This window comes from Syngnathoides biaculeatus, chromosome 22, assembly GCF_019802595.1.
Source record: "Syngnathoides biaculeatus isolate LvHL_M chromosome 22, ASM1980259v1, whole genome shotgun sequence".
Classification (NCBI taxonomy): domain Eukaryota; kingdom Metazoa; phylum Chordata; class Actinopteri; order Syngnathiformes; family Syngnathidae; genus Syngnathoides; species Syngnathoides biaculeatus.
In genome coordinates this window covers 16,833,611-16,860,613 of record NC_084661.1, presented here as the reverse complement: position 1 = coordinate 16,860,613, position 27,003 = coordinate 16,833,611, and the positions used below count along the sequence as shown (strand labels likewise).

The 27,003-nt window shown below is 45.8% G+C and overlaps 2 protein-coding genes across 4 annotated transcripts in view; one reads left to right on the top strand and one right to left on the bottom strand.

The window, feature by feature from the left end:
* Positions 1-9,499: 9,499 nt before the first annotated feature.
* On the bottom strand, positions 9,500-11,455 carry LOC133495677 (clarin-3). Its single transcript, XM_061810582.1, has 3 exons — positions 11,207-11,455; positions 10,397-10,582; positions 9,500-10,260 (listed from the first exon to the last, which is right to left on the bottom strand). The coding sequence occupies exons 1-3, from the start codon at positions 11,436-11,438 to the stop codon at positions 9,983-9,985; spliced, it is 696 nt and encodes a 231-aa protein (XP_061666566.1). The 5' UTR covers positions 11,439-11,455; the 3' UTR covers positions 9,500-9,982.
* Positions 11,456-12,097: 642 nt separating this feature from the next.
* The window catches only part of LOC133495674 (receptor-type tyrosine-protein phosphatase epsilon-like), a 33,075-nt gene continuing 18,169 nt past the window's right edge, over positions 12,098-27,003 (top strand). For 2 of the 3 annotated variants that reach the window (XM_061810576.1, XM_061810575.1), the window contains exons 1-2: positions 12,098-12,236; positions 26,359-26,549. The gene's annotated coding sequence lies outside the window, so the exon portion shown is untranslated. Of the gene's footprint in view, positions 12,237-26,358; positions 26,550-27,003 lie in introns of those variants that run through there. The other variant, XM_061810577.1, reaches the window with a different exon arrangement.

Genomic DNA, 27,003 nt, shown 5'->3' with positions numbered 1-27,003 from the left:
AAATCTTCTTTTCACCAAATGTTTGAAAACTTTTTTTAAATTTTAAAACATAATTCACCCCCAAATAATTACTCATTAAATATTCTGACTTTATTCTTGAAAAAAACTATTTTTAAAGTATTTTGTAAATTATTTCTGGGAAAGATTACTGTATACTGTAAATTCTCTCCCATTTTTTCCCTAATAAATCATTTTTTTCGATTAAATCTTGATCTTTTCACCAAATGTTTAAAAAAAACATTTTTTAAATTTAAAAGCATAATTCACCCCCAAATAATTACTTTTTAAATTCTGACTTTATTCTTGAAAAAAAATTTAAATTTTGCATACTTAATTTAATCTGATTATATTCTCTTCATTACCACTTTTATGTTTCATGAGAAAAAAATCTTAAAATGACAACAACAACAGAGTTCTTCTCATAAAATTCTGAATCCGACTATTACTTCTGATATTACCCACTTGTACAACAAATGAGAATATTTTTAAAAGCATTGTCGTTTTCGTATCATTTTTTAAAAAACTGCAGCTTGTTTATGTCATTACAATTCTCAACAATACTACTTTTCCCATAAATAAAGCCTTAAAAATGAAACTTTTTTTTTCTCATTGAAAATAAACTCCCCATATTTTTTTCTAAAACTTTTATTTCAAGATTTTCTCCCATTTTATTTTTTAGCGGCGGTGCGGATTTCAACCCGCAGCAAACGTTTTGGCCCTCGGGCTCCCAACGCGTCCACATTTCGATGCGGCGTCCGAAAAGTCACGTCTCTAAAAGCTCGGGAGAAGAAGACAAAAAAGAAAAGAAAAGAAAAAGGGGAGAACTGGACTAAGTCCTGTCGGAATTTCCTCCCCGGGGGACCCCCGAGCGAAGTCCATCACGGCTGAAACTGGATCACTTGACACTCGCTTAAGTGACTTCAATTCCCCGGAATCCGTCGCGTCGCTTCACACGAACTTGTTGTTTGTTCTGGGGATTTGATTTTTATTATTATTATATTATTTTTTTTTACATTTTGACGACAACCCGGCGCGAGAGCGAGCCTTTCATTTGACCCATTTAAAAATAAAATAGTCATAAGGAAGGAAAACCACAATCGGGTTTTATTTATGATGAAACTTGCCTTCATTTTGTCATTTCATAAATGTTTTTTTTTATCTTCTACATTTTTATTGTACTTTATTATACAGTGTGGATGAGAAAACCACAATTATTTGGTCATTCCATTTTTTTCTGCCATTTTAATACGCTGTTTGTAAAGGAAAATCAGATTTTGTATCTTTTATTTAATATATATACTTGTGACTAAGCTGCAATAATATGAGTCATTTGTTGCAGAGGATAAAGAATTTAGATTTGTGATTACTGCAAATGGACCCTTTTGTTAGCTTGTCTACAAAGTTTGGCATTGTGCGCTAGAACTAAGGCTTCGTGCCAGCGCACAATGCGCAAAACTTTGGCCGATTGGCTTAGCGGCTAAGCTAATCGGGCAAAGTTTTCCGCATTTGTTTGCAATACTCACGTTGCGTACGTTTAGTTTGACAGTAAGCGGAAGTGGCAGGAAAGCACTCAAAGTCGAGAATGGCCCGACGTGGCGCTCGCGGCCGGGTCTGCCGCCGGACAACCAGATATCTTTTATTTCATATAGCGTGTGACTAAGCTGCAATAATATGAGTCGTTTGTTGCAGAGGATAAAGAATATAGATTTGTGATTACTGCAAATGGACCCTCGAAATATTTTTGTTAGCCCGTCTATAAAGTTTCGGATTGTGTGCTAACACTAAGGTTTAGCGCTAGCGCACAATGCACTAAAACCTTTCTCGATTAGCTTTGCGTTTGTTTGAAATACTCGAAGTCGAGAATGGGCCGCCGGAGACCGAAAGCCGAGCGGCGACCCGCTGATTTGATTTCCCAAAGGAAGGAAGGAAGGACGCAGATAAGGCTGTCTTCACCCCGCGTGTCACCTCATCACCTCGCGCCGGAGTGTCAACGACGGACGGAAGGGGCGAGCTGGATACTGGCGGGGGGGGGGTTCCAAACCGACTCGGCGCACTTAGCGTACGAGCAGCCGGAGCCGAGACGCGGGGAGGGGGTCGCAGTCGCTCAGCCCCGGGTGACATTCGGGTCTCCGCCTCGGCCCCTCCATTGTCACGGGGCCCGTCGCTTCATCCGCCGCGCTTCCTGCCGCCGCATTCTTCCTCCCTCCATTAAGCGCCGGCGCGAGGCCGAAACGGCTCTCACCTTGAGAACTCGGAACGGGCCCCTTCGGGCGAGCGCCCCCCGGCAGTCAAGGGTGACGTACGGAGCGCGGTAACACGACGCCCCGGACGGGGCCCCCCGCCGCTCCAGACCGCGAGAATGGGGGCCGCGTGGAAACACGGCAGCGCCGTCGCTCCCCGTTTCGCCGTTACCCGTGTCGGATATGTTTTGAAAGGGGAAATTTGTCATCCCCAGAACTGTAAAATCGGTGTAATGTGCACGCCAGGCCGCTAGGTGGCGACCTGAAAAAAAAAACGTTGCAGAGGCCTACGACTTATTTGCTGTTCCTGGTCATAACCGCACTTCACTTTTTGCGGTGTCCATTTATCATTTTCTACTTAGCGCAGGATTTTACGACGTTTTTCGTTGTTGACAAATCCTCTTGAAAAAGTGATCCACATGAATTGCCCCGAGGTGTGATTTGTCTCGACGTGCTGGCGACCAGTTCCGGATGTACTCCTGCCCGTTGACAGCTGGGATAGGCTCCAGTACTCCCCGTGGCCCTTGTGAGGATAAGCGGCTAAGAAAACGGATGGATGGATGGATGGATGGATGGATGGATGTCAAGGAACTTCCAGATTCTGGCGGGCCGCGATCGGCTGGCGACCAGTTCCGGATGTACTCCTGCCCGTTGACAGCTGGGATAGGCTCCAGTACTCCCCGTGGCCCTTGTGAGGATAAGCGGCTAAGAAAACGGATGGATGGATGGATGGATGGATGGATGTCAAGGAACTTCCAGATTCTGGCGGGCCGCGATCGGCTGGCGACCAGTTCCGGATGTACTCCTGCCCGTTGACAGCTGGGATAGGCTCCAGTACTCCCCGTGGCCCTTGTGAGGATGAGCGGCTAAGAAAACGGATGGATGGATGGATGGATGGATGTCAAGGAACTTCCAGATTCTGGCGAGCGCCTCCATGGAGTTCTGCGCTTACGATATCAAATCGTTTGACTTTGAAATCGGGGGGGGGGTTCTCGGGACCCGGGGGCAGGGCGGGGGCCCGCCGCGTCTGGCTAATTGTGCAGCGGGCCCTGAAGCCGGGCTGCGACCCCCTCGAGCCCGCAGACGGCGTGTCTCCACGCCCCCTGCAGGGCGCCGCCATTGTTTCCCACTCGAGGAGGCCCGAGTGTCAAAGCCGGGGTCCTCGAACTTTTGGGGGTCACGGAGGGATCAGAAAGTGGCCAAGTCAAAATGATATTATACTTTATTATTATTATTATTTTTTTGTTTGGTTTTTTTTTTTTGGGGGGGGGGGGGAACTATGCATTGTCAATAGAATAACGAGTATATTTTCAAGATGGTTGTATGCGTTGCTGCTCTACGTGCAGTTGTTTGAAGGTCTGGATGACCGCAAAATCTTTGCTAATTTCCGTGAGCCCGTTGATGGCATTTTGCGTTATGTGATAGCTACAAGCTAGCTTACGTTGTTTGAGGAAATTGAGTGTTTTGTCTGAAGATTTTGGTGGTCCAAACCGCGTCTATTCACTTGGATCAGGGATGTGCTGCAGCGAGAGGAGGGGTTGGTTCTGAACCGGTCGGCGGCCAATCACAAGGCGCACATAACGAACATCAGCGAGTCACGATCCCGTCGCAGCTACGGACAATTTAGAGTCTTGGGTTAATGCACCTGGAAAAAAGCCACGCAGGCACAGGGGGGAGATGGAAAGTACAACTAGGAAGGGCAGATCCGAACCCACGACCTCTGAACTGCGAGGCAGACGGACTAAAACCTCAACCGAGAGCGACAGACGGCTTGAAGCGAGCACACGGTGCCTCTTTGGAGAATTTACAACAAGTCTCCCCTTTCTCGACCGCGAGAACAGATGTGAAGAAATACTTTAATAATTGGCACAATATTAACGGACGTGCACTTTCCGAAAGGCGGCGGCGGCGTTTTGCGGCCCCCAGCTTGAGTTGCCGGAGAAGGTCAAACGCTCGCTTCCAGGATCGTGTTGCACTCGCTCGGCGTGACGGATGCGGCGGCCTCGGCGCTCTTAACTGGGCCCCGCGGGCAGGCCGAGGCCGCGTCCGGCCGGGTCCATTTGAGGGATGATTGACAGCTTTATGGCCGCCTTCTCTAAGCTCAGTTCATGAACATCGATGGGGAGGGGCCCCCGCGGGGTGGGGGGGGGGGGGTCGGGGGCCTTCTGACACGTACTAGTGGAAGCTCTTAACAGGTGTCACGTTGCATCATGGGAGAAAAAAAAACACCCCACAAAGTCGTTGAGGTTCACTAGAACATTTTTATGTTTTTTTTGCTCTTCATTTCCTTTTTTTTGTCTTCATTATCATTACAATATTCACTCCAGCTTTTATCATTTTAACAATTTTATTGTAATATTTGTTGCCGCTTTTAATGTTTTTTTTTGTCTTAATTTTGTCATACTACGTACCCACCTCTTTTTTTCCTTTTGTTAATGTAAAAAAAACCTAAAAATGAAAACAAATATTTAGTTCCTTTTTTTTGTCCTCTCTCTCTCTTTCTATCTATGTTCTGTATATATACATATATATGTATAAATATACATATATATATATATATATGTTTATATATGAGTATGTATATATGTATACATCTGTCTCTTTGTATGTATACATATATTTATATATATATGTATACATATATTTATATATATGTATATATGTTTGGATGTGTATTTATATATATGTATATGTATGTATATATATATATATATGTATACATATATTTATATGTATATCTGTATATATATGTGTATATATGTATATGTATGTATATATATATATATATTATATATATATATATATATATATGTATGTGTATGTGTGTGTGTGTGTGTGCACATGCTGCAGATGTATATTTGATCTTACATATTTCAAAAATTGTGTCATCAATGAGACGGTGCTCGATTTATTGTCGATTTAGTGCACCGCCCAAGTCCCAACGTTGCCGTCTATGGCCGGAAAACACGAAAGGCAGCGCGCGAGGTATTTGCTCAACTTGTTTCGCGCTCTCATTAATCTTAATTTGTCACCGAGGGCTGGAAAGCGGGGGAGGGGCGGGGGGGGGGGGGGTGCAAGAGGTAATTGCACCCCCGCTGCTCCATTATGGTGTCATTCCTCTGTTAACAGCCGATAAACATCTTCGCCAAAGCACCTGAAGCCAATTCTCCACTTTACCTGCGTGGCCCCAATGCGCACACACACACACACACACACACACACACACGATCCAGCGTGGACCGAAACTGGAACCCAATAGCGAGTCCGGCAAGATGGACGGATGGACGGATGGATGGAGCGATGGAGGGGGCAGCACTTTCTCTGCCGATTGGCGGGTGTGATGGATGTCTCTGGCGTGCACTAAAACCCCGTCCCGAATGGGCCCCGTTTGACCTGACAAAACCTGAAAGGTCGCAAACGCACCACAAGTGCAAGATCACCCATACGTAAGTCATAATTAAGCATCATTTGGTCTGGTTCTCAGATAGATTATTATTATTATTTTTTTTTTTTTTTTTTTTTTTTAACAAGTAGGAGTTAAAGGAGTCGGCACGGTGGAACAGCTGGCAAAGCGTTAGCCTCACAGTTCGGAGGTCCCGGGTTCAAATCCCGACCTCACCTGCGTGGTGTTTGCATGTTCTCCCCGTACCGGTGTGGGTTTCCTCCAATAATCAGGTTTGTCATTTTATTCATTCTTTTCAATATGTTTTAAAATTGAAATATATATACATAATTATTTAAAAAAAACAAGATTATCAAACAGAAATAATCAGAACGTTTTTCATCATTTTAATTTTAGTCATTCTTTTCTTTTTGATATCTTAAAATTAAAATATATTAACATAGTTATTTTAAATAACACGATTATCAGACAGAAATAATCAGGTTTGTCATCATTTTAATTTTAGTCATTATTTTTGATATGTCTTAAAATTGACATATGTATAAATAATTATTTAAAAAAACACGATTATCAGACAGAAATAATCAGAAAGTTTGTCATCATTTCAATTTTATTCATTTTCTTTTTGATATGTCTTAAAATTGAAATATATATAAATAATTATTTAAAAAACACGATTATCAGACAGAAATAATCAGAAGGTTTGTCATCATTTCAATTTTATTCATTTTCTTTTTGATATGTCTTAAAATTGAAATATATATAAATAATTATTTAAAAAACACGATTATCAGACAGAAATAATCAGAAAGTTTGTCATCATTTCAGTTTTATTCATTTTTTTTGATCTGTCTTAAAATTGAAATATATGTAAATAATTATTTAAAAAAACATGATTATCAGACAGAAATAATTGGAAGGTTTGTCATCATTTCAACTTTATTCATTTTCTTTTCGATATGTCTTAAAATTGAAATATATATAAATAATTATTTAAAAAAACACGATTATCAGACAGAAATAATCGGAAGGTTTGTCATCATTTCAATTTTATTCATTTTCTTTTCGATATGTCTTAAAATTGAAATATATATAAATAATTATTTAAAAAACACGATTATCAGACAGAAATAATCGGAAGGTTTGTCATCATTTCAATTTTATTCATTTTCTTTTCGATATGTCTTAAAATTGAAATAGATATAAATAATTATTTAAAAAAACACGATTATCAGACAGAAATAATCGGAAGGTTTGTCATCATTTCAATTTTATTCATTTTCTTTTCGATATGTCTTAAAATTGAAATATATGTAAGTAATTATTTTAAAAAACATGCTTATCAGACAGAAATAATCAGAAGTCAGTCTTTCCGTCGCCACAGAACTTGGTGTACCTAATGAGGCGTCTCTCTCTCCATCGTGAGTGTTCTCCAAGACGCCCCCCCCCCCCACCCACCCCCGGGCCCCCCGTCCCTCGAAGCCACCTGCCCCGCAGCCCGGAGGTGTCCGTTTCACAGGCCCCGATCGCATTTCACAGGTAGGAAATCTCTAATCCTATCACACAATAAAGTATCTTCGTTTAATCCCGAAAGCATCCAGAGAGGAAGAGATTAGCGGCCATCTCTGATTGGATTCTAATGACGTTTGCAAAGTGGGGGGGGGGGTAGTTTTTTTTTTTTTTGGGGGGGGGGGGGGGGTCGGGTGGTCCTCCACCGTCGAGCGCACACGTGGGAAGAAGATGAGTTGCGAGATAAAACGGCTCCTCCGGCGGCTGTTAAGCAAGAGCACGCTAAAGTGTTTTGGCGCGTCGGTACCGGCGGGCGTGGTTAAAACTACGTACAAAGGACCGCAGTCTCACGTCTAAGTTGTGGACCAAATTCGGCGAAGTACACGACAGTCCTCGCGTTAGCTGCGTTTGGGCTTTCTGTAGCTAGCGTTGACACGCTCAACGTGATGCAATCGAGTGTTTGGAGATATTTAAAACGAGCAAATATTGGGAACCGGTTTTGGAGATCTAGAGTTAGACTTTTTTTTCACAGTTTTGGTTTTGCATCATTTTTGGGGGTGCATGGACATTCAGCTCCACTCCTTGAACGCCTTCATCCACATCAGTGGCTATTCCGTGCAGTTAGCTAGCTAGCTAGTGTCGGAGGACGTTTTTTTTTTCACCTCCGCGTGTTCGTTTAATTTCGGGTAGTGAGAATGTTGCTTATCCAAATACAGGCCGGAGACGGTCAACAGTTTCTTCCAAGAATTTGACGGGCACTGATGAGTTACAGACAACGGCTGCAGAGAGAAGATCACAAGTGAGGTACCGAGAACGGACACGTCTTTTAGATCGTCTTGCCGTCGGACCGTGGGCGGTAGCGAACCTATTGCACAACATCGCGTCCTCCTACTTTGACAAAGGCTTTCTTTCGGAACCGGTTCTAGCTGGGAATGGATTGCTACGAAGTTTCTAGTACACAATTCAGTAAGGTTAGCCTACGTGCAGCTTTGGAGCGCCTCGTTCTTGGCCCCGAGTGTCTGCACATCACGCAGAAGAAAGACAGAAGACCCCAGAGGGTAGAAAAGTGTGTTGAACGGGTCTTCAGGCTCGCAGGGCCGTTTTAGAGCGCCTCGTTGTCGACTTTGCGCGCACACTTCACGGAGAGAACTTTTTTTCCCCCTTACTCAATTGCAGACATATGGGCCGCGACTCTGGGCTGGCGCGGCAGTTTTGGAGCGCCTCGTTGTCCGCCCTGAGTGTCTGCACGTAACGCAGAAGAAAGACGCAAGACCGCGGAGGGTAGAAAAGTGTGTTGAACTGGTCTTCAGGCTCGCAGGGCCGTTTTCGAGCGCCTCGTTGTTGGCTGCGAGTGCCCGTGTGTCGCTTAGTGAATGGGGGACAGGAAGGGACAGCCTGTATCTGACGAGGTTCTGTTTTGTTCTGCGTCATCTTATTTCTCAATTCGTTAACGTACTTTGTCCCACTTCATTTCATCTTTAATGCAATCTTTTTTTTTTTTTTGCACCTTTGTCCTGCATATTTCAAATTTTTCGGCGGTTTGCGGTAACACAACGCGAAAACAGATGACTAATTGCCACGTCGGCAGATCAAACGGCCCGCTTCCCGTTTGCTCTCGGCCGAGCGCACATCCTCCGAAACATAATCCATATTTGAGAAGCGGGGGGGGGGGCAAATTGCGCCGTCGCTCCGCAGCTGCCTTGAAGCGCTTTGAAGGCGGTCAGCAGGCGTTGCGGGAGGAACGCGAGGCGCGACGTGTCCAAACACGGTCCAGGTGAGGCAGGTGAGTGATGGGACACACGACACCTCGGACCCCGATGCCGCGTCGACGCCGGCAGCCGGTGGGAGGAAAGAAACTCCGCCGTCACTTTTTCTCTTTTTAAAAATCACATACCATCGCTTCCACTTCCTACTTTATGCGCTTCTGTGACATCACAAGTGCTTCTGGATGCCACAAGCACCGATGGCACAACTACCAAGCTAGTCGGAAAAATTCCCAAACTTATTCTGCGTAACATCCTCTCACTGTTATTTTCTAATGAAGACCTTTATGTATGTCGTTAGCGTCCCAAATATTAGCACATTAGCATTTTCTCAGGTCTCACTCAAAATAGTCCTTTGCGTTGCTCTCTTGCTACATGTTAGCATATAAAATCCTTGTCGACTTGTCTTCGTAGTTCTCCGCTCTCTTGCTAATTGTTAGGAAGTGAACTGTTAGCAATTTATCCATTCTCACTCGAACTAGTACTTTGCGGTTTTTCCATTCAGGTGTGCCACGTGTTAGCATCCAATCCGTTAGGAAGTTAGCATTTCACGGATTGTCATTAGGATGAGTAACCAAAGAAAATGCTGGTGTCAATTTTTTTATTGCTCTGCCTTAGCGCTTCCATTAATCAGGCTGCTATGTTGCTAGGTGTCAGAATGTCAACTGTTAACATGCTAGCATTTTAGCCGTTCTCAGCAGTTGAACTAGTACCCGACACGGGGAAATACTGTACCGCTCAGACGCCATGCGTTGCTCTCTTTCTACACGTTAGCATAAAATTTCTCTCTTGCATGAACTGTTAGCAATTTATCCGTTCTCATTCCAAATAGTTATCTACCTACGGACGTTGCGTAAAATACAGTATTTCATTGAGCTGCCTTCGCGCTCTGTTTGCATCTCGACTGTTAGCTTGTTAGTATTCTGCACATTTTCGTCACAAATGAAGTATCTGGTAAATTGTCATCAGAAACACAAGTAACCTCATAACTATTTACAGTTCATCCCCTCAGCTTGCAAATCGTCATTCAAATAAGTTAATCGACGCGCCCTCAATCAAGGAGGGCGCTAGTACATCATGATCTCTTTGGGGGCGTCCTCGGTGGGCCGCTGCTGTTCCCGCCGCTGCGTGTAGGCGGCGTGGTCGTACATGTAGATGAGGCCGATGGCGAGCAGCGACAGCGCCGCGTAGGGGATGAGCAGGTAGTAGCCCAGCAGCATCTCCGACGACACGATCTTGAGCTCCACCGGGACGTTGTCGGTGAAGCTCCTCACCACGTCCTCCGCCACGGCGGTCGCGAAGAAGTTGACCACAAAGAGGATGAGCACTAACACGGACAAACACGCTGTCGGGGAGGTGGGGGGGGGGGGGGGGGAACACACACACATGCGTTGTTTTTTTTTTTTTTTTAGCCTGTGCGGTGCACGGTAAGGCCACAGGGGGTGCTGTTGCGCTCCTCAGGAAAGACATTTTAAGCTCACCGCTGATGGCGCTGCAAGTGTAGACGCCCACGGGGCCCATGTACGTCTCGTAGGGGTTACTGACGCTGTTGTAGAGCGAGATGAGGATGCTGACGGCCGAGCACAGCAGACACAACACCAGCAGACACAAAGACACGGTGTGCAGCACCACCGGGACGCCTTTGATCTCCAGCAACTTGGGGAAAACTGGCCGCACACAATCAACGCAGCTTTTAGCATGCTAGCGGGTTGCTGTCATAAAAGCATTTAGCCATTGAAAATAGTAATGATGAGTCACCGGGAAATGACACGCACAAATAAAAAGTCCTCCTCGATTTGCCTCAGCTGTTTTTCAAGTCGAGTTGCTGTCTCGCTAACTCGTTAGCAACAGTTAACATTTGGTATTTGAACTATTCTCGTTTCATTCAGTCTCGTTTATCTACTGAGGCTACTGGTAGCCAAACCAAACTGCAACTGAATTTATCAGTTGTCATTTGAAATGTTATTCGAGACCAGGAAAGGACATCCAGTAAAATCCTTATCAAGCACGATTGATAGCTTGCTGAATGTTAACATGCCAACTGTTACCGTGTCAACATTTGATCATCCTAATTCAAAATAGTACTCAGCCCCAGAAAATGATCTCAAATTTGTATCGATCAGGTTTCTGACATCCCAAATGCTAGCATGTTAGCATTTGGGATGTCAGTTTTCATTAGAAATACAAGGAAAGATCTACTATCCTTACTGATGGGCTTTCTCTTGTCAAGTCGCTACCTCGCTACATTTTAGCACACCAAATGATTACGTTCCCGCGAGAAAGGTATCGACCTTCAAAGTCAACGGGTAGTCCGAAAAGGGGACAAATCTCCCGTTCCAGCCTGCCGTCGAAGAGCTCCAGCGTGACCGCGGCCGAGCCGTTGAAGAAGTCGCTCCCGAAGCGGGCGCACGCCATGGCCTTGGTGGCCCACGCCGTGGACATGGCGAAGCCCAGGACCCCCACCGAGACACAGGTGACCAACGCGCTGGACAGGAAGTGCAGGGTCTTGGTCGTGGACGGCATGGCGCTCAAAACTGAAGGATTGTGCCTGCATGCGCGCGCGTTATCTCCCAGGGTGGAGTGAAACGACGGCTGTAAAACAACTCCGGTTATTACGCTGACCTTTGATTATCCGGGGAAAGGCACGTGGTTGCCATGGCAGCAACCATGTCCAATCAGGAACCGGACCGGGCCGTGTTTACGGGTAGAAATCGCACCGTTTTCTTATGTCCTGAGTGATCGGGAACCAGCGAATGTATGCACAAACTGAATTTAACATGATTTTAGCTCGGCGCCAGCGCACCTGTAACCATCGTGAGGATGGGTGGATTTTGATTTTATATTTGTACAGTCTTTATATTAAATAATCTTGTAACGTCTTGTAGGTCGTGACTTTAATTTGATGTTTTTGAACTTAAAATAAATCAACAAGAAGCTACAATTTTTGGTAATCATGGTAATAGAGGGCGGTGTTAAAATCCTTTTGAAACTTGCTCATTCGTCACGGTCACGTGTTCTGTCCTTCCAGGAAGTTAAAAAAAAGGTAATGTTGTTGCAGTACTGCGAGTGGCCACTGAGCGTCGCCATTTGTCCTGTTTTGGGAAGAAAAAAAAAAAAAAGCCCGATGGAAAGATGGCGGCACGGCGGCCACTTGCGTTCGCCGGAGTAAACACTTGCTGGCTGCCCGGCTCGCTCCTCCTCTCACGGTGACAGGCGGGCGGCCACGCCGAACGCTCCCATGTCCGCCTCGCCTTCTTTTCCGCCACCTCCGCTGGCCGTCCGAGAAGCTGCGCACCGGGAACACATGTTGAAGCCTCCCAGGTGAGTTGAATTCAATTTAGTCGTCGTCGTCGTCGTCGTGTCGCGGTGCTCGTGCTCAAAAAGAAGCCGGAAAAAAACCCAACAACCCAAAACCTTCCGTCGTGTCTCCCACCTGTCTGTTGCGTTAAATGTGTTCTTAACGGCTCAAATCACGGTCCGTGTTTTCTTTTTTTTTTTAATCATTTCATTGCGAATTTCGCCCCCCCGAGGCGGCTCGTCAACGCGTGTCGCCCCCGAAACGACATCGTGTGTCGAAAGTTGTCCTTAATGTCGCCGATGAATTCGACGAGTGCCTCCCGTGAGACGTCAACGGCGAGCTGTCAGCATCCCTCGGAGGCACTTGTAGGTATTGTTAGTGCCTCTGTAATCATCAGCAGGACTAGCTAATGGTCATATAAATACTAGGCAAAAGGAAGTACCAGTATTTTTAAATAATAACTAAATATTGCCGGGAAAAGTGTTTTTTTTTACATTGAAAAAGTATTTTCTAACAACTATCTACAGCAGAAAAAGTTGATAACCCTGTATTATATGTAGTTGCCTTAATAATTATATCTCACTAATCTTTGCTTGTAAATGCCAAAATGGTGACACCCCCCCCCCCTAAAAAATGGAAGCATCCTGTCGCAACCCTGACACGGGATGCAAAAATCGTAAAAATTCTCAACTGCCATCTTGGTGATTGAAATAAAATCAAGGTAGTGTCAATCCCTCCAGATTTCTTTCTTGAGGTGGCAGAAAGCCCTCAACATTATGCAAAATGTTATTATTTTTTAATTTAAGGTGTAGCATCGGGGAGAAAAAGTTGACAAAGGCGTTGATGATTTTTAAACAAGTTATTTTGGTCGTCGTTGGAAATGACGGGGTGTCAAAATGGCGGCAAAACAAACGAGTTGAGAATGTACCAAATCACACAATGATGATTCCAGACAGCATTCAATACAGTTTTTGTTCAAATATAGCATCAAGAAAACACTTCACTATTGTGGTGGCCATTTTAATATCTTGATGTTGCATACGTCACTTTAATTGGCGTAATTCCCGGCATCCAGAGCACATCTGGTTATAACCCTCATTTGTAAAGGAAATACCATTTGGTACACACATACATACGCCGCAGCCATGTAAAAGCCGCAAGTGGCCACATTAAAACACGAGATATTTACAAAGAAAGACGGTACACCGAGCGTTTAGCGCTACTGCCGCCGTGCTAATGCTAGCTCCGCTGTGCTAACACTTGCGCCATACTAACGCTTGCGCTGTGCTAACGCTAGCGCCGCGCTAACAGGGACGGTTAAAAAAAAATATACTGGTAAAAATCACTGAGACATGGCAGTAACACGCTAGCGCAGCGCTAACAGCTCCCGAACCGGTAAAAGTCTTACCTTTTCCGCTCGGGTGCCCCCTTGCGGCCGTTAGAAAAAATGCACGAATGAGCCGCATCACCGCATAAACCGCAGAGTTGAAGGCGTGTGGAAAAAAGTCGCGGCTTATAGGCCGGAAATTACGATTACAGTTGCGGGAAAAAAAAACAAAAAACAATTCAGTTATCTCTACGTATTGGAGGAAAAATAGCGTTCCATTTTCGTTGGCCTTGGAAAATTGCCGGCGAGGTTCGCAAAAGTGAGTCACAGTCACGCCGGCTTCATAAATTGCTTTCAATCAAAATGGAATCGGAAGCATGCAAGCCGAAGCTCGTCACTGGCACGTCGCAACCGCACGCTTGCGTGCCCTCGCTCACCAGAGATTAAATAAAGAAATGCCAACCCCTCCTCTTTGTGTCGAAAGCGTTAACAGCGCTCCGGCTGACGGCAAAGGAATGAAGGTGTGACCCCGGGTGACCCCGGCGTGACTTCTCTTTCAGGGCTGAAACAAATGGCGCCGGTGTTCGTTTTTTCTTAAAAAAAACAAAACAAAAACATCCCCAAACTTTTTGATTTGAAAAATAGCTGTCTACTGTGTTGTAGCGTCTAAAAACTAACAGTAATGACCACAATTGTCACGATTTGATCACATGACCGGTAATCGGGACCAGTTATGTATGTAGCTGATTGGTTTTGGTGTATAAAAACCCTCATTATTATTATTATTATTATTATTATTATAAGCAGTATGTCTTCTTGGTACTTTTTGCGTTTAAACGCGTCCAGACGTCCGACACGAAAAGGCAGCGCGTGTAACGTGAGATCAACATCGCAAGCAGGAAGCGGATTGTATCATCATGCGCCGGCCTCCCCGGAGAGAGGAAACGCCTCGCTCGTAATCGCGCTTTCCTTTCGTAGCCTTTACGTGACCGCGCGCGTAACGAGCGGGACGCAAAGCACGCTGGGAGTTTACTTCAGGTACCGGCCTGGCGGTTGCTTAACCCTAACCCTATTTTATTGATTAACTCGAGTGCGTTAGTCGGGTTATTTGCGGCTTGCGCTAAGTACTTTCCAAAATTAATAGTCAGCGGTCGGGTCGGGTTGGGAATCGCTCCGATCGAGCCCCCTCGATCGAAGGCGGTTTCTGGTATGTGCAACACGTGGGGCCGCACGGGGCAGCGTTTCTGTGGGAGCGCTGACGGCTCGGTTTTCTGCTTGTTTACGGAATTTGCGGACACATTACAAACAAACGGGAGGTTATCGGCGTCAAGGAAGTGTGACGTCTTCGTCTGCGTTTGGAGGAGGAGCTGAGGTCAGCTCGTTGCTGTTAGCAACGCTGTTGTTTTCACTTCCTGCTTTGAAAAGCGGCTCGTTAAAATCGCAAACTTTTCTGCGCTTTGCTATTTTTAGACAATTGGCGATTGCTCACATACCAAAAATAATAACTTCCTTTTCCGTTGAGACAAATCAGCAAGTTCAATAACGCTCAATGTTTTTTATTATTAATATTCCATCAAATAGTTGATTAGTTGACAGATAATCCATTTTCAAATGAATTGACAACTATTGTGATAATTCATCAATAATTTGAATACATTAACTTAAAACTGTCGTCCCTTTATCAATAAATATTGTCTGTTCTCCATTATTCTATGAAAGGGGACTGATCATCTTTGTGTTTGATCCAAATAAGACGTTTGCTGACATCTGCTTTTACTTTGGAAAAGTGAATTTTTCAGACAAGTTATGGAACAAATTATGTTTTTGCATTTTCTGCACTGCCTTTTGAAATAGACTTTTAAATAAAAGGATGGCAATTAAGCCCCCCCCCCGATTAATTTAATCATTGATTCAGTGATCGTAATAATCTTATTTTCTATCCATCGGTGTAAGTGATGGCCTGCGTATCGCTCCATATTTCATTTGACTGAAATCAACTACATGCGGCAATCTAAAAATGCTTAAAGGCTATGAAATGAGTCAAGGATTCGGAACGCAGTCGCGACTCAATCCCAAATCTTGAATCGGCGCGTAGAGGTTTTCCTCCGGCGTGTCCTGCCCATCTTGTTGCGGCGGCAGACTCGTCAGGGTCCACTTCCTGTTTTTTAGCGGTTAGCAATGGTGGCGTTCTGATGATGTAACGGCAGAGTGTCATTGCGCATGACCTTTTTTTTTTGGGGGGGGGGTTGTCGGACGGCGGTATCAGGTTCACGCAACTTGCTGATGTGAAGGTTCTGCAGGATGGATCTTGCTGCCTTGGGCTGCGGCGGATCAATTACCCAGTTTTAAAGTCTCCTCAACGAGCACGGATGTCTTTTGTTGCTTTGACTCGGTGCCTTTTAGCTCCCCGGAAACATAAAACAAGAAGTTGTCAGCGCGAGTTTATTCACGCGGCCATTGATCGCAGATGACTTTGGAGCGGCGAGGGGAAGCGGCAGTAAAACAGGCCGAAGTGCAGATGTCAGGCGCTGAGCTACGGCGAGAGACGAGTTCCCTACGGGTTGTGGTTGAACCCAACGGAGAGAGTCGAAATGCTGGATTTTGTGTGAAAGGGACAGGGCAGATGTTGGCCTGATCTCCGTTTGAAACTCTTCAAAAGTATCACTTGGAATTGGAACGCGTTTGGTGTAAAAACAGTCTCGCTTCTGTGTCCATGACAACGGTGGGTTTTAATGCATTGTGATACGATCAGTCGCCCGTGTGAATAATTCAGGGCGCTATTAAGTCGCGTGCAGGAATGTGTGGCCGAACCGCCGACCAATCGGGCGAGTGTTTGCGACGGCCGCCGCCTTCTCACCGGAGACCAATTAAAGCGTCATGTAAAGCGACGCCTCCGCAAGAAAAGATCTCAAACCCCCCCCCCCCCCTTTTTTTTTTTTTTTTTTAGTGCGTCTGGATTGAATCGCGCCGCGGCGACTGCGAGCAATAAAAGTCGAATAAATTCAAATTAAAGTGAGACGTTGGCTCTTGTTTGACTGGCAGCTTGTCTGATGTCGTTGGCGGCGAGGAGACAAAGCGCCGCCCTCCCCTCTGTTTTTGCCCCCCCCCCCCCCCTCCAGTTCGTCCTCTGGCTTCCACTTGTGTCACTCATCGTCTCCTCTTTCGAGCTTCCGCAAACCCACAAAACAACAAACAAATCCCCCCAGCGAGTACTTCTTTGTAACGCTGTAATCTCATTAGTTGACGCTTGAAATAATGGCTCGCCACGGCGTTCGAATCTGTTCGCCGGCGGCTAGCGGCGAGTACTGTCATTGTGTCAAGCGCGGGCGCCGATGAAATCTGACAACAAATACGCTAGATGCTAAGCAAACCCTTCTGGGATCATCGAAGTTAATTATTATTAAAAAGCTATTAGCCTCGGTGCTAATGCTCGCTAAAAACGTAAGAGGGCGTCCTGGCTGTTGCGGCGACGGCGAAGACCGGTTTCCGACTAGGAAGCAGAAATATTTTTATTTTTTTGTGAAAATAAATGCCAAGTAGGACAGTGACAGATACTAATTATTATTATTATTTTTTTTTTTGTAAAACATTGAAATAAGGGGGAAAAGACTGAAGTGGGGATTTTGTTTGCAAAATAATTTACATACTGCGAAATGGTGAAATCCGCTGTGAACGACGCTGCGTCACGCGTGTGCACAGTTAAATATCAGTGGCTTTTTTTTTTTTAAAATACCCTTTTCACTATTCTTTCCATGTACTGCACTTTTCTCATGCTCAAAGGTAACTTTCTTCTACCTTCCGCGATACATCTTCTTTTTGTACCATTCATGCATCGCCTGTTCCAGTGTGAGCTGCCTAAACTTGTTCGACCGAAAGTCTTTATCTTCTTCTCAAAAGTTGTACTGATCTAAAATTCGAGTGGATGCAACGCTGCCATCTACAGCGCAAACCTGAATTTCGCAGATGAGGTGGCCGAGTCCCTCTTTTTTCGTGTTCTCCGCGTTGAAAAACCCAATTGACGGATATATACGTCAATAGCAATGAACGGTTGAATTCAACGGATGAATAGAATTTCATTTAACATCTACGGGGATATTGATTTGATAATCATCGAGCGGTGCCTTGAAGATTTGATTTGACTTGTGAGCAGAAAGTTGACATACGAGCACTGTGAATTGAACTCATCAGTTTGGTTATGATACACATCCTCATATATATGTATATATATTTTTTATCGTCTGCAAAGAACGACGAATATTACTGTGAAGAGTAACTTGTGAGCGTCTTCGCGTACGTCTGCCCTATACTGCCCCCAGCTAGCAAGACATGCACACCAGAATAAGTTGCAGCACAATGTCAATAGAAGTGAAGCAAAAAATGCAACATTCTTTATATGTAATTCTATCATTAATGTATGTTTTTTGTTTGTTTTTTTAGGTAAAGTACAAAATCATTGACTTTTCATATTAGAGCACAGTTTGTGATCTGTCCACTCCCGTCTGATTTGGTGGGGGGGGGGGGGGGTCAGTGCCCCCCCCCCCTGTCTTCTGTTGTATAATCACTGCTGACCTTGTTGGAATAGAGTCGTCCTTTTGTTGTCCGCTAGGAACAAAAAGCGGCATTGTCTGGCGCCAGCCGGCAGCCGCCGCCGGGCGACTAATCTGCAGCTGCGTAGCGTGGCCTCGGGATCGCCGCTAATCCAGATTGGGTATTAATGATCGTCTAATCCGCACATTTATTTTTCCTTCTCGTTCTCCCCCGAGGAAGCCCAACATGGCGTCTCTGTTGTTCCCCCCAAAAAAAAAAAAGCTCGGCTTCTGGTTTATGTCAAGAGGATGTAATCCGCCGCTCAGATTGAGACCCGGTGCCAGAACGCCCACCGATACCGATACCGAGGCCACCTACATCTTCTTACCCCCTCCAGGGAGCGCGCATTTTGCCTATGCCAGGCCGCGTGCCGCTAATTCGATGACGGCTAGCGCCAGCGTGCCAAAGTCTTCCAGTCAGTGATATTGTAGCCGTTGCGCGCTTTAGCTGCAGCTCAAGGTTTTCTTGTCCAAATTGGGGTTTCAGTTCAGGATTAGGGCGTCCGATTTAGCTTTCGGGCATGAGTTAGCGTTCCAGGATTTGTAATTAGGGTTGAAGTCGGGTTTCAGTTTTTTCAAATAAAGGTTTCAAACCAGGCGGCTGGAAAAGCGTTGGCCTCACATTTCTGAGGTCCCGGGTTAGATCCCGGCCCCGCCTGTGTGGAGTTTGCATGTTCTCCCCCGACCGAGCCTGCGTGGCTTTCCTCCGGGTGGGGACTCCGGTTTCCTCCCGCATCCCAAAAACACGCGACATGAATTGGACGCTCTAAATTGCCCCAAGGTGTGACTGTGAGTGCGACCGTCGTCTGTCTCTATGCGAATGCCTGGCGACCAGGTCAGGATGTACCCCGCCAGCTGGGGTAGGGTCCAGTACTCCCCGTGACCCTTGTGAGGATAAGCGGCTAAGAAAATGGATGGATGGTTTCAAACCAGCATTCGAGTTTCAAGTGCGGACAAGGCTTGGTTTGTGTTTAAAATTGTGGATTGTAACAAGGGTGAGGATTTCAAGATGGCGGTCAGGTTTTTGTTTTGTGCGTCGTCCAATCGCGTCACTGCATTGACGATGTTAAATGTTTGTAATTAGTCGTATCCTCGTTCCTTTTTTTGTCCTCTTGACAATTAGCATCCCACACCCTCGGCAAACGCTTCCTTCGCACTTTTTTTTTTTCTTTCTTTTTTTTCCGATTCTTGCACCGAGGCGAGCGGCAAATGATTTTGATGCGTGTGAAAAACTATTTTCCATGCACACTGAGCCGTTATTTTATAAAACCTTTCGTTCAAATCCAAAAATAGAAATGAATTGGATTTAAAAAAAAAAAAAACAAAACATTTATGACTGACGAAATCTCTTCAAATCAACATCGGGTACAGCTCACAAATATTAAGCATGGGGGAAAAAAAGTTATGCTGTTACCAAATTGCCATCATGCTCGATTTTAATTGTGTGAAATACAAATGATAAGCCATAATTAAAGATCCAAGGATCTAGAAATAAGAAGCGGCCGCTTTTAAAATGCTCGCATGTTGCTGGGGTTTTACGCAATTTTCAACTTCCTTTCTTTGCCGGAAATAAACAACCAACCGCAGCGTTGCATCAATGTTCAAATTAATCATGGACAATAATTACAATGTTGCCACCTTGACGTTGTAAAAACATGATTACCATAAAAAACATACAGCGAAGGAGAAAGTAGTAGTAGTAGTAGAAATAAACTTTAAAAAAAAAAAAAACTCAAGAAGCTAGGCTAACAGTTAGCTTATCTGGCGCATTGGTGTTACAAACTGTTGTCACTCGCGCGTTCGATTCTGCAGGTTTAACGTTTATGATTGTCCATCGTCACTCTTGACACTCCTCCAACTCAAGATAATCTCGCCGAGACATCTGATAATTGTGCCGTCGTCGGCGGGGATCAGAAAGGGTGCACAATACTCCCAACTGGGCCCGATTATCATTTTGCACGCGTCCCGCTCCGGTGACATCCCGCCTAGTCGTCGGGCTCGTTTGAGGGGAAAATCGATGGTGTTCAGTCATCCGTCAGTCTCCTGCGAGTCTCCGATCTCCGTCATTGCTCCGTGACCTCCTCGTGCCGGAACTCTGTAACGGTGATCGTTTTGCGGCCTCCGTGTGTGTACACAGCGCAGTACTTCCGGACTATTTGCACGACTGGTTCCTAGTGCCAGGTTCTTACTGTGCCTGATGGCTAGATTACAGTATTTGCTTGAACTACTTGATCCGCTGAAGTGATGTCTTTGAGGCGGAAGCCACAAACAGGTTTTGAGATTATTTCCTCCTTCGTAACTTGCTCACATTCCTTAAGACAGGCGTGTTGTCAGCGTGCGCCCGGAGTAAATAAAATCCTCGCAGGCGAGTTTCGGCACGTTTGCCTTTGAACAAAAACTGGAAAAAGTGCGTCGTAGCCACGGCAATCCCTGACCCAGCGATCGTTAGCGCCCTTCAAGCGGCAGATCGGAAGTTGAACAGTAGAGCCGGCTAATAAGCCGCAAGGAGGAATGTTCCCGGATTGACTTCAGAAGTGTGTGTAGTCGCTAATTTAGTCGAGGCTGCAAATGTTCTAGGTCATACTTCCTAAATATGTCATTTTCGCGAGCCATTTCCTCCCGCTAATCTGGCTCAGCGCGCCGCACATCTGAGGCGAGCTGGGCCTGCCGAGCAGGAAGACGGAGCTGTCGCGACTCCCAGCCGTTTCCTTCTGGAGGTCGCCTCGTTCCAATTAGCTAGCGTTCAAAAAAACTCCACGTTCGGTCTCGGTTCCGTTTGTACAAATCCTACCTAACATCCGCATGTTACAGCTTTCAAAAGGGGCTTCCGATCGTAGCACCGACGAGTTTAAATTGCCCGGGGCGACCCAGTTAACGCGGAGATTGTTGATGAATCGCGACGGAAAATTGCCGGGTCAACTTTTGCGTTAGTGCAGTTTTCGCTAAACGTAACTAACCACATGGTAGAATTTCGATTTTATGAGCTAGGTAAAGATAGCCTCGTCAACTTTCTCACGCCGCGTTCTGTGATTCTTGCACACGGCCGTCGTTAACGGCACATGAATCCAAGTGATCATCGCACAGCGTCATCCAAATCGTCTAATTTTACAAGTCCAGCGTTGGGTCGCGCATGCACGCGGAGGGGATGTGATCCAAACCGTTTCTCTTCCTGCTTGTGAGTCAGCTCGCTACAAGGACAAAAAGGCAGCAGGGGTGGAATTCCCCCCGCGGAGGCAGCCAATGGGTGCGAGCGCTCGGAGGATCTGACCTGTCTAGCAATTTAAAAAAAAAAACCCGAAGCCGTTCTTCCCACTCGTCCGTGTGAAATCCGGCGGCCCTCTAAAGAAGCAGGTAGATAGCCCGAGACCACCACCGGGCTTTCTAAACTCGGCGTGTGGGCGTATAATATTTCTCACGCGTCCGTCCGCAGACTGTACGCCTCGAGCGGCCTCCCACCCGTTCGACGTGTCCCGGAATGCCACCGCGATGAATACGAATTAACCGGATGCGGTTCGAGCGCCGTCGGGAATCTGAGCGCCTGGGAGAAGCCTTTGAGAGGAGGACGGGGAGACAGATAGAGACTGGGGGGTACGGGGGGGGGGGGGGAATCACGTGGGGGCTTTTGTTATTGACGTACATTTTTTTTTATTTATTGTGGAGACAGAGCGGGATGCAGTCGCTTGATACCTGTGCAATCGAATGAGATACAGGATAGAAAAAAAAGAAGCTGGAAGGAAATGATGTTCTGTTTTGAAAAAAAAATTAAAAATTCACCCGTTTCACCCACTTTGCGCTGGGGTCAGAGTAAGACTGCAACGATTACACGAAATTGCAAATTATTACCCACAGAATAAAGTTACTGAAAAGATCCATCCATCCATCATTCTCCTAGTCAGGTCGCGGTGGATGTAGTTTCATCAGGGATACAAAGACTTCCCTTTCCCCAGCCACTTCTTCCTGGTCTTCCGGGGGGATCCCGAGGCTTTCCCAAGACGTAGTCTCTCAGCTTGTCCCGGGTCGTCCTCAGGGTCTCTTTCCGGTGGGACGTGCCCGGAACGCCTCACCAGGGAGGCGTCCTGGAGGCATCCGGATCAGATGCCCCAACCACCTCATCTGGCTCCTCTCGATGCGGAGGAGGAGCGGCTCGACACCGAGCCCCTCCCTGATGACCGAGCTCCTCAGCCGTTCTCTAAGGGAGAGCCCGGACAACCTGCGGAGGAAACGCATTTCCTTGCATATTTTGGATTGTATTCTCGTTTTAATAATGCAAAACGAGTTTTGATGTAGATAATCCGTGGGTATTTATTTAAATATCTTGTGGCATCGAGGGTTGTCATTTCCTTTCAAAATTTCTCGCTTGGTGCCAGGTCTTCGTCGTACAAGAGCCCGAGCTGAGCAGCTACGAGAAATGCTAGCCTGTACGTCCTGCTTTTGCCGAAAGGGGGGGAAAAAAAGCTGCGAAATGTGGGAATTTGTAGCCGGCAAGAACCATGATGTAATCGTCAGCTGTTGTCTCATCCAACAATGACCCTAATCCTCAACGCTGTGCTGCCAAGGTCGTCCAGTCGCTCCCAAGGTCACTTCCTGTAGTTTTTCCGGCTGATTCCTTTCCCTTCTCCGCATCCTGTTTACCGCAACATTTATCGGCGGTAGTATCGCACGGCAGCACTTTTACACGACTTGTTGAAGGCTAAGGTGAAAAACTTTGCTTTGGATAATGAGAATAAGCACACATTGCTCCAGTCTCCACCCCTTTTACGTAGTCACTTTCAAAGTCACGGGTACTACAGTTCAGAATAAGACGATAGGGACACCAAGTAGAGAAAAAATTATACCCGCGTGTTTTGCATAATGCAAATTCCGATTACTCTGTTAAATGTGAGGATAATATTCGAGTCTAGAAATATCCGGTCGCCGCGTCGCTGTTTGAATGTCGTCGGACGCCGGAATTCTTCCCACTGACGCTTTCAAAGGGGCAGTTTCCTGTGGTACTAATGACAACATCTTGGAATATTTCACAGTCACTCAAGTTTGGAAAAATGTGCGGGTGTGGTCGGTCATGCCCGCGGATATAAAGTTGCAGATGTGTGTTCTGTTTGTAATTATGAGTGTACCGCTTTAAGAGCGGAGGGGGGCGGTGTTAGGTAAACTAGGAAGTAGAAGTAGGCTGAGCAGCAGCTCATTCGAAACTGTTTACTTCCGTGTTTTAAAAAAGGCTGTGGTTCACTCAGCTGGATCGGTTTTCGTGCGCAATTGCGCAGTGGCGCAGCTTAGAGGGAACATCGATCCAGACTACACAAAATAAGCGACGTATTTCAATATCTATGTATTTCGACTCCAAGCAAATTTTACACGCGTGATTTTTCACACTCGATTTGTCAAATCTCAGCTTCTGACTTCTGAAAAATCGACTGTGGTGCGCCGCTCTCCCCACCGCTTGAGATTTTGTCCCGTGACGCTCCGGCGTGGGCCGTTTTTGGCGTTTTCAGAATGGGGGGGGTCAAAGGGCAGACCGAGATGCGCCGGGCTCATCATCGCAGTGTGACGAGACGCATCCTCCGGGAAACGTGACAGCGCTGCCTCTTCTTCTTCTTCTTCTTCTTGTGTGTTTGTGTCACATCTTATCTCTATAAACGGATTTGTCGGGGCGCTCGCAGATCTTCGTTTGGTGTCCTAATCGGATTGACCACAACCCGAAAGTGAAGGAGTCCAAGTGTGTGCTTGCGTGTCTCCCTCGTGGTGTCATCCATCTTTTGGCGGCGCTCACGCAGCCAACAGCCGTTTGACATTTTGCGGCCGCAGATGCGAAACCTGCAGACCGCATGTGTTGCCTCGGCAACGAGGCGTTTGCTCGCCGCTTTGATCCGACGTCGCCGGCGAGGATCGCGGTGGAAACGTGGGGGAAATGGTGGCTTCCCGGCCAGAACCGAACGTCTGGCCTGGCTTGTGCGTTTTTAACCCCCCCCAAAATAAGAAAACCAGCAGCATATAAAAAAGGTAGAAAATTGGATTCTAATCCTCTCGATAGGAAAACCGACCAGTAAACATCATCATCATCATCATAAAATGCCAAATATTATATCCAAACTATATACTTATAGCTTTTTTGTTACTGTAGTACAATATGTAGTAACAATATGCACAAAGTGAGACCACATTCCCCACTACTGTTTAGTAAAAATGTTAAATAATAATTCACAATAAATTTAAAACTCTTCCATACTTTTGTAATGTGTCAAAAAATAGCAAATTTCTCCACCATAATATTGTGAAATAATATGGGGCCAATATATTGCTATAATAGTGGTCACATTTAGTGAAAATTAAAAAAAAAATCACATCTCTGGTTGGTACATAAAAAAAGCCAAAATATGAAAAATATCTCTTGTGGTATGACGCAAATCATTGTGGTCAAATTTGGTAAAATGCTTTAAAAAAAAAGTTTTTATATCTTTATATATAAAACTGTAAATTTTGTGGTCATATTTACAATTAAAAAAAAATCCACAAAATTGATCTTTCTTTTTTTTTTAATATTACAGCAATATTTCAGTCACCAGTCCTGGTTATCATATTTGAGTTTGGATGTTGACCCTTGGAAAAATTGGTAGCTCCTTACGTTTCATTTGACGTGCTTAGAGCAGCGTTTTATTTATCCATCCATCCATCCATTTTTTTCGCCGCTTATCCTCACGAGGGTCGCGTGGAGTGCTGGAGCCTATCCCGGCTCTCAACGGGCAGGAGGCGGGGTTACACCCTGAACCGGTCGCCAGCCAATCGCAGGGCACATAGAGACAAACTGACGCACTCACAATCACACCTACGGACAATTTTGAGTGTCCAATTAATCTTGCATGTTTTTGGAATGGAATTGGAGTGCCCGGAGAAAACCCACGCAGGCACGGGGAGAACACGCAAACTCCACGCGGGCAGGTCCGGGATTGAACCCGGGACCTCAGAACTGTGAGGCCAACGCTTTACCCAAACTGACCCACCGTTATTTATTTCATTTATTTATGTATTTTTAAACCTTGACCTGTTTCTCCGAAAGGGAACACAACACATTCATCTAAATCCGCAGCCTGGAAAGAGAAAGCCAGAACCCGCCGTAATCCAGTGCTCCTGCACCAAGCGCCATCTCCATGGCAACCACTCGCGCCACGCTCCCTCCGCCACTTTTTTTTTTTTTTTTTTTAAAGGTGTTTTCAGCAAAACGAGCGGCAGGGAGGAGAAGCAAAATTCCCCGTCAGTGTTTTAACGACTTCAAAAGTTTGCGTTCGGGTCGCGGCGTTCTGATTCTGTCGCGCTTGTTTTCCAGGCGCATAAATTGTGCGACCGCACCCCCACCCCCCTTCTGCCGTTACCTATTTCCGGGCCCGGACCGAGGGGAGGCAGGGATTATATATCAGATGGTTCTGGAATACGAACGGACTTCCGGGATCAAATAAAATATGAGCATAATAAGGCTTTATGTGGAATGAGGCTACAAATCTCAGATGGCTTTGTGATATTTGCCGCTGTTTTTTAATTTTTTTCAACAGTATGAGGTCAATTGGCTGCGTTTCAGCGCGCCAACCGAAAGCAAACTTGTTGAACTCCCTTCGGCTAATTTGACCGTCGCCTCCTCGCCGCGTTCATGTCGCGTTAGCCTTCATATTCGTTTTACGACGCTCCCCACGGAGACAGACGACATAATTATGCAGCAGCCGGAGGCCGCGGTCCGCTCTCTCTTCTTTCTCGCTGCCGTTCTCCATCCTGAAATCCCAAAATGTCACCATTCCAGCTCATAAACGCAGTCGTGACTTGAGATACGAGTTGGATTCTTTCCCCGATGGCGCTCGTAACTCAAAGCATCTTTCACCCAATAAAGCCGATTCTGAAGTGTTGCTGAGCTTGAAGTGTTATAACACCGTCACGCAGATGCTGTTCATGAGTCAGAATATGCCATTTTCCAATTTTTTGTTAGCATCAAACTAAATCAAACGTTATTAAGCCCAAGCTGTGTTGTTGTTTTAAATAAACTACATGCACTGTATATGTCTTTTTTCTTAGGTTTAATTGGATTTTTGCTGCATCAGTAGCCAATCAAACTATTATTATTATTTTTTTAAGGGCTGACCTTCTCAATTTATTGCATATTTTTGCAATTTGGTGAAAAGCTCAATCTTTGTCGCCCGGAAATGCAATTGAATTTATCTAATGGGTGTTTTTCTCCCCCCCCCCCGACTCAAGGTCCCTTTAGGGCCCGCAGAGCCGCGTCACCCCAATCCGCTTCCTGGCGTCCGGGTCGACCGGGGACCATGTGACCACTGGAAGTACCCCCGCCCCCCCGCACCCCACCCCACCCTACCCCACTCAGCGTCGAGTGACCCGGCTGCGATGGGAGTCCGATTCGGCTCACGTTAACAGGCACCCGAGCTCGGGTAAGGCTGTTCTCGTATTTGGTCGGAAATTGGACCGAAATGGTCGCGGGTTCCAAGAACCCGACTGGCAAGCCAAACATGGCCGACGTGTGACGTAAAAATATACGGCAATAAGTTGCAATTTTGACCTGGAAAATAATGAGGAAATGCTTTCGCTTGGACTGGTTCTAAGCACAAATTAAGCTTGCGTCGCTTAGTCTTTATGAAGAAATTGTAAATTGGCAGCAGTAATGGACCTTTCCGATGGCGATCTTAAGCTCCGCCCCCTTAGCCATGTCCCACTAGCGTCCAAAATGGCGATTTGAACAGAACATGTTTGAAGTCGATTCTCTATCGCGTATCGGGGTATGTTTTTTGCCAAATGTGTCAGACTTGTCCAAGAGAGTTCTACAGAGAGGCCTCAACTATTTCACCCAAGGATATCTACACGGAATTAAGATTTTGGACGGAGCAG

Bases quoted from the DNA above. Each gene is read 5' to 3' on its own strand.
- LOC133495677 (XM_061810582.1), bottom strand. From the start codon at position 11,438: ATGCCGTCCACGACCAAGACCCTGCACTTCCTGTCCAGCGCGTTGGTC. The intron at 10,583-11,206 runs GTCGATACCTTT...GTGTGCGGCCAG, and splicing joins ACTACCCGTTGACTTTGAAG to TTTTCCCCAAGTTGCTGGAG. The intron at 10,261-10,396 runs GTGAGCTTAAAA...CCTCCCCGACAG, and splicing joins CACTTGCAGCGCCATCAGCG to CGTGTTTGTCCGTGTTAGTG.